General features: G+C 43.6%; 1 protein-coding gene across 1 annotated transcript; it reads left to right on the plus strand.

Moving 5' to 3' along the window:
* The first annotated feature begins 1,512 nt into the window (after nt 1–1,512).
* On the plus strand, nt 1,513–7,734 carry LOC141020584 (protein ROS1A-like). The gene is made up of 5 exons (XM_073503429.1): nt 1,513–1,773; nt 1,866–1,956; nt 4,632–6,254; nt 6,752–6,842; nt 6,978–7,734. Exons 3-5 carry the CDS (start codon nt 4,667–4,669, stop codon nt 7,606–7,608), a joined length of 2,310 nt encoding a protein of 769 aa, XP_073359530.1. The 5' UTR covers nt 1,513–1,773; nt 1,866–1,956; nt 4,632–4,666; the 3' UTR covers nt 7,609–7,734.
* The last annotated feature ends 43 nt before the right edge of the window (nt 7,735–7,777 follow it).

Below are 7,777 nucleotides of genomic sequence, written 5' to 3' on the forward strand. Positions count from 1 at the left end.
GTCATTCTAACAAAGGACAACTTGGTTAAGCGCAATTGGACAGGATCTACTAGGTGTAGTTTCTGTGATCGGGATGAAACCATTAAGCATCTATTCTTTGAGTGCCCGTTGGCAAGAATTTTGTGGCGCTCAGTGCAAATTGCTTTTAACATTACTCCTCCGAGTTCGGTCGGGTCGTTATTTGGAACGTGGCTGGATGGGATAGAGTCCGATACAGCTAGACACATTCGTGTAGGAGTTTGTGCGTTGTTATGGGCAATTTGGAACTGCAGAAATGATTTGGTTTTTAACAGAATAACTACTATTCATTTTTTGCAGGTTGTATTCCGTGCTACAGCGTTGATCCGTATGTGGTCCCTACTCACTCCGACGGAGGCCGTGGAGCGTTTGGTTACTGGATCTGCCCAGTGGGAGATGGTAGCGCGGGATATATTCAACCGGTTTGGATGGCGGTCATGTAATAGGATAGGCAATTAGTTTCCATACCTATTTTTCTGCCAGCCGGTTGTGGCTATATGGCCTTTTTTTGTGACGAGGTCTTTGTGAGCTCGACGTAGTTTCTTTTACGACTTCTCGACATTGTTGAACCTATTTTATTTATCTAAGTGACCTATGCATCCACCTGATGCAGAGGCCGGGGAATCCCCCCTTTTCAAAAAAAAAAGATACTATCCTCCAATGCCTCGGATTTTTTGGGAGTTCAATTTTAGTTGTGTGTTATTAGGAGTTGCCAAATTAAGTGATGAATTAGACTTGTGAAAGTGCCGGTCTACACCTAAGCTCATATGCTCCTGCTATGAACAATCCAAAAGTTATTATTTCTGATTTTTTTTGTCAAGAAACATTGGTTAGTTTCCTACATACATGCAAATTTTCATGATGGTACCAACATTTGTAATGATTTGGAAAAAAATCAAATGCTAAAAAATGCTTTCAAAACAACTTTTGGTGCATCATTTTTTTTATTTTTCACCTAGAGCACCACGATTGTTTTCTTCTCACAAAACTTTGCACATAGATAAAACAGTGAATAATGTTTGCTGACAGTATTTTTTTCAGGTTTTTTGACTTTTTTGAGAATTTTTTGAATTTTATTATTCATCCGAGTACATCTAAACCCGAGAGCTGAAAATCCATGCCTTTAGACATGCTTTTAAGGCGGGAGATTGGTGCCGCGGAATAGATCATTCCCAGCAACAGCCGTAAAGTCTCAAAACTAAGGTCGGGCAATAGTAGTAAATAGCATTAACGCTCAATGATTCCCGCATCTCGCCCGCCCGGCCCAAGGAGCGGCGCCGAATCGCCACCATTTGGGTCCGAGCCGGGCAGGCAATTACGAGCCCACGGCGCAGAAGCGGAAGGCTCTGAAACCTGTCTGCTTGGGCTGGTTTGGTGGTACGCGGTGCGGCACCAGGTTTGGTGAGGTGTGAAGGCTACGGGTGTCGCCGCACACCGCCAACCGAGTGACCGACCACGCATGCGGCAGGCTATAAGAGAGGGCCCACCGGCTCGATCGGACTGCACAATGCGATCTCTCTCTCCCTTGCAGTGAAGCCCCTGCTTGCTCTTTTTGTTTCCCTCCCTTTCCGTCCCTCGCTCGCCTCTCTCTCTTCCCCGCACCGCACGGATCCGGGGTGGAGAGGAGGGGACTGGGACCCTAGGAGGAAGCGACGCTCCGTACTTCTCACCGAAGGTCTCCACACAAGCACCGACACGGGGGGACGTGCATCGCGAGGTCGTGCATGGCCGATCTGCTCTGCCTCCGCCAGTGAAGTAAGCGCACATCGCCCGCGGGCTTGGTTTCCTTTTGTGTTTTGCTCTTTCGTTCACTTGTTTCCATTTCACAACTTTTATGTTATTATTAGGGTGGATTGTTGGATGCGTCTAGCTTCGTACGGCAAGAGACTGCAGATCTTGCAGGATTGGTCTGGTTTGGTTCGGAGGTGTAAGAAACAGGTAATGCTACAATTTTAGTGACGGGTTAATGCTTTGTGATCCAGTGCATGCTTATAAGATTATTGCCATATTTATGCCCATTTACTCCTGGAGATAATAGTCTGTGGCCGTGACCATATTTTGATAGACGACCAGATGCTTTGGTACGTTGCCTTCGCCCAAGCGCGTCTTTGACGAAATCATTAGCTAGTCCCCTGAGAGGATGATGTTCCATCCCCATAGAGATACCAATTTTGATTGGTTGAAATGGGACTTATTCTCTTCCTTAAAACTTAGCCTCGAGTCTATCTCTTTATCACACGTGGCAAACATGCCGAGGCGAGAGTTGAAGAAGGCGCACTGCCGCATCACGTGTTTTCTAAAAAACTTAGCGTTTAAGCAAAGCCGCGTTATACGGCGCGTTACTAACTGAATAGCCGGGACATGGCGTGTGGGCGGTGCCATATGTTGCTACCGTTTCTAGAAAACAAGCACACAAGTGGATCACAATGCCGAGCAATGAGTGAAACAGTCACGGGTTATAAGGTTCTTCCACAAAAAGCTTAGCCTCGAAGCAATGTCGCCTGCGGTACCACGTGTTTCCTCAAAAACTTAGTGTTTAAGCAAAGCTGCACTATGAGACGCATTACTAACCGTATAGACGGGACATGGCGTGTGGGTGGTGCCATATGTAGCTAGCATTTCTAAAGAACAAGCACACACATGGATCACGATGCCGAGTGATGAGACACAGGTTATAAGGTGCTTTCACAAAAAGCTTAACATCGAAGCAATGTCGCCACGCGGCACCACATTCATGTTTGCTAAAAAACTTAGTGTTTAAGCAAAACCACGCTATGCGACGCGTTACTAACCATATTGCCGGCATGGCATGTGGGTGGTGCCATATGTTGCTAGCGTTTCTAAAAAACAAGCATACACGTGGATCACAATGTCGAGCGGTGAGTGAAAGGTTATAAGGTGCTTCCACAAAAAACTTAACTCGAAGCAATGTCGCCACACAAGCCTCATGCCCCTAAGTGAGTAATGGCTGTAGGCATGCCAACATTGACATTTTTCACTGAGCGTTTCTTGAATGCTTAACACTAAATCAAGTCCTTTTCACACTTTTCCCCCCAAAAAGGAGGATAGATCTCTAGCCTCTGCATAAACCCTTAACCAATGTCGCCAAGCGTTTCTTGAAGGCGACAACTTACTCTCGAATCTATCTACTTGGCACACGCGATAAACATGCCGAGGCGAGAGTTGAAGAAGGCGCCACATGGTGACGGAGCAACAGCCAAGGGTGAGCGGGAGCGACCCCCCCCCCCCCTCCCGTTTGAAATTTTTGCACATATACCCTTCAGATTTCCTGAAAAATTGCATATATACCCTTCAAATTTATGTTTGCCCCCCTGAAGCTTGGTAGACTGTGTTGCCCCCCCCCCCTTTCTTGGATCCTGGCTCCGTCCCTGCAGACGGTACCATGTGTTTCCTAAAAAAACTTAGTGTTTAAGCAAAGTTGCTATAGACGCGTTACTAACTGAATAGTCAGACATGGCATGTGGGTGGTGCCATATGTTGTTAGCGTGTCTAAAAACAAGCACACCCATGGATCACGATACCGACCAATGAGTGAAATAGGCATGGGTTATAAGGTGCTTCCACAAAAAGCTGAGCATCTCCCCTAAGAAAAAGCTGAGCATCGAATCAATGTCGCCACACAAGCCTCATGCCCTAAGCGAGTAATGGCACTAGGCATGCCTTAACTTGGCGCCAAGCGTTTCTTGAATGCTTAACACTAAAGCAAAGTCTTCTTCACAGTTCTTTTCCCGAAAAGGAGGATAGACCTCCGACCTATTCATAAACGCTTACCCCATGTTGCCAAGCGTTTTTAAGGCTAAAACTTAGTCTCAAATCTATGTCCTTAGCACACGCGGCAAACATGTCGAGGTGAGAGATGAAGATGGTGCCACGTGATACCATGTACTTTCATTGGCTTTGGAATAATAGAGTAATTCAGAATAGCAACCAAAACCTTGGGAACATCTAAGTGTTTAAGCAAAGCTACGCCATGGGACACACGTTAATAACCGGATAGTGGAATATTTCATTGGCTTTGGAATAATAGAGTAATTCGAAATAGCAGCCAAAACCTTGGGAACATCTAAGTTAATGATCAATAGGTTTGGATGACATGTGGGTAGTGCCATATGTTGCTAGCATTTCTGAAAAAAGAAGCACACACATGGATCACGATGCCGAGCGAGAGTGAAAAAGTCACGTGTTATATGATGCTTCCACAAAAAGCTTAACGTCGAAGCAATGTCGCCACACAAGCTTGTGATGTTCCATCCCATTGAAATATTTGCTAGTTCTTGAGAAGATCATGTTCCATCCCATTGAAATACCAACTTTGATGGGTTGAAATAGGACATATATTTCCTAAATAAGAAGGTTGAAGGAGATAAGTTGAAAATGCTGAGTTACTCTCGAATCTATGTCCTTAGCAAACGCAGAAAACATGCCGAGGCGAGAGTTGAAGAAGTTGCCACGTAGTACTACGTGTTTCCGCAAAAACTTAGTGTTTAAGCAAAGCAGCTCGATCATTGTACTGTTTACTTATACTGCGGTCATTGCTCTTTTGGACATTATATAACCTTTTTGCATGGTGTCTTTGTAAATCTTTTTTACAGGTGAACACTAAGTTTTTGAGGAAAAAGTAGCTAGCATGGACGAGGGCAGTTTTCAGCACTGGCCGGAGGAATGGTTTCAGACATATCAGATGAATTCACCCATTGGGCTGGGGACAAACAATGAAGCTGGTCCGGCTGAAGGTACTGGCTTCAGTAGAAAAGCAGACAAAATACCTAAGAGTAAAAAGCACAGGCCCAAGGTAGTCAAAGAGAAAAAAATAGCCAAAATACAGAAGTATACAACTGCGAAGCATGCCAAGGAGAAGGAGACTCACTCAACTGGCAAGAGGAAATATGTCCGCAAAAAGGGACTAAACGCAACAACGAACCAACCTCCAGCAGAAGATTCTGATATGCAGAACAGAGTGGAAAAATTAAAAGCCAGGAGAAGCTTGAAGTTCAATGAGGATGATATGCGAAAAAATGCTGATCTAGCATCACAAGCCCAGGTTACTGAAGCGTCTTTCAATCCAGAGGATCCTCGGTCATCAATATATGCAGCTGAAAGAACTCATGCGCAGGTGGCATGTCATTGGGGGGGATACATAAATTTTCTTGAAGGAAACAATGTACCAAATAATATCCAGAGGATGGGAAGCCATCAACTTGAGTCTTTGGAAGTCGGACCTACTCTGCATTACTCCATTGACGAAGATTGCAGTATTGCTTTACCTGGCAAACAGCCAAGATACTCGACTGCAGAGCACACACAATTGCCCAGTGGTACTGAGAATCCATTTATAGAAAACTATATCCCCAGTGGTGGTATTCATCAACTCCAGTACTTGGAAAAACGCATGGTTAAGGGGCCAGAATCAGTTCCAGAAACACATGGCGCGTCTGCTTATGATGATACTGTGAACAACTACTGCATTGCTATTCATGACGAGCAGATCACACACACAGGAGTTGAAGCTGTTGGGAAACCAGTAAGTAAATCATCAAGAGCTAAACGCCGTTTGTTAGATGCTTCTGGAGAAAACAAAGAAGCATACCCCACCAAAAAGCCAAAGAGGGGCCGTCCAAGAAAGGAAGAAAGCAATGGGAAGCCAAAAGGCAGAGGCACAAGGAAAGAAACTGTTCGTCCTGCAAAACGTTTATCGTCAAAAGACAAATGCACCATCAATGAGCCTATTTCTTGTGGCTCTGAACTTTCTGCAGGAGCTACTACTAAGGCGACAACGTCGGAGTCTAAAAGAAGTGTGGAGAGACCAAGCGTTTTGGAGATCTCTGACCATGATAATTATAGAAGCATCGGTTTCGAGCATATTGATGGAGCCATTACTGAAGTTATAGCACTATCAGCTGATCCTTTAGACGCCGTAATTGAAAAGTTCAAGCTTTTATACACTAGCAAATCAGATAAAGTTATGGCAGCTGCTTGTAATAAAGGCACATCTGATGCGCTGGTTCCATTTATGAGAAATGCAAATAAAAGACGTTCTCGACCCAGGGTGGACATCGATCCAGTAACCTCTTTGATGTGGAACTTACGAATTGCACCAAATATGAATGACGACGCTGGAGGCATGGACAAGGATAAAGAGAAGTTGCTTGATGAGGAAAGAAGAGTGTTCCGGGGGAGAATCAATGCATTTATTGCTCGCATGCACCTGATTCAGGGTATGAATTCTATTTTCAACATCAAATTTGTAGTGCGCTCTCTTTGGTATATAGTACTCCCTATGGTCACACAAAAGTTTGTTACCTCCTTGAGCATGCAAGTTGTTTTTATTTAGGTCCTAAAAGATTTAGATTGATCTCACCTCATCATAGCGTAGTTTTTTCGTAGAAAGTAACACGCGACAGATATGTGTTTATATCGTGATAATGGTCTAAATTGCATTTGTGAGACTGATCCTGAAAAAAAATGAAGTAGTTAGGGTTTGCATCCGAAAAGAAGATCAGTTGATTGCATTTGAACAGTGCTTCTGAATTTTAGTTAAGAAAACAATGCTTCAGAATGTTACATGGACCACCATCATGCATCATCACAATATATGAATGGAAGAGATGGCTCTTTCTTATTGTTACATGACTATGGTTACATGTGTGTTAGGTTACAGTTCAGATGCGTTTTTGGCTTGCACAATAAACTTCAATACTGGATCTCTTTACAGGGGATAGACGATTCTCTCCTTGGAAAGGATCAGTTGTCGACTCGGTTGTGGGTGTATATCTTACTCAGAATGTTGCCGACCATCTTTCTAGGTGAAAGCAAACTTCTAGCCTATTTAATTTATTGAGAATTAAATTCTAGCCTATCTGGAATAAGTATACTGCTTCTAATTCGCATGTTATTGTTTCAACATTAGTCTAACTGCCATTATTTAAAAAAAATTCCAGTTCTGCTTTCATGGCGGTTGCTGCGAAATTTCCAATCAAACCAGAAGGCCCGGAGGGATCTACAGCAGAGATGTCTCATATGCCTCCTGGACAGAATGATAGCTGTTCTGGACTATTTGGTGATTCTTTCAAGCTGAAAGGGAAGTTCTCTGTTGAAGAGATACTTAATACCGAGTTTCATGAAGGAAGTAACAGTAACGAATTGATTGGAAGTTTTTCTGGAGATGGATTCAACTTTGCAGCAGGAGAATGTTCTGTTCCATATAGGGAGTCCCTAATTGACCTCCATGAAAATAGGCAATCAAAATTTGTTGTCCCAGAAAGTGGCATTGCAAGCGTGGTAGAAGCTGAAGTACCAATGGAGGATGCTATTTCTTCACAAAATTCTTCTGTTTCTTCTCAACATTCGCCAGATTACCCTTTTCACAGAACTGATCCAATGGGGTTCAGTTTGTTGCCATACTTCCCAGAAAAGGACCACATGCTGATAAATTTATCCAATAGGATGACAAGTTCAACTGGACATGCAGAGCATCCACCAATACAAGATTTCCAGAACATGCATAATGATATGGTCGGATCATCAGAATATGGAGTTAATCTTCTTCCAGTCCCAGGTGTGAATTGTTAGGAATAAGTAACTTGTATTCCCATGAGGCCATAGGCCGATATATATACATGTACAGGTGTGGAACATATGCAGGAAACCCCTTATACAACGGGATAAATACAAAGGGGTACATGACTTATATTATAACTCTAACACCCCCCTCAAACTCACGGTGGAGGAACAACACTGA

This window comes from Aegilops tauschii, chromosome 7 (assembly GCF_002575655.3).
Source record: "Aegilops tauschii subsp. strangulata cultivar AL8/78 chromosome 7, Aet v6.0, whole genome shotgun sequence".
NCBI classification, from domain to species: Eukaryota; Viridiplantae; Streptophyta; class Magnoliopsida; order Poales; family Poaceae; genus Aegilops; species Aegilops tauschii.

Bases quoted from the DNA above. Each gene is read 5' to 3' on its own strand.
- LOC141020584 (XM_073503429.1), top strand. From the start codon at position 4,667: ATGGACGAGGGCAGTTTTCAGCACTGGCCGGAGGAATGGTTTCAGACA. The intron at 6,255-6,751 runs GTATGAATTCTA...ATCTCTTTACAG, and splicing joins TCGCATGCACCTGATTCAGG to GGGATAGACGATTCTCTCCT. The intron at 6,843-6,977 runs GTGAAAGCAAAC...AAAAAATTCCAG, and splicing joins GTTGCCGACCATCTTTCTAG to TTCTGCTTTCATGGCGGTTG.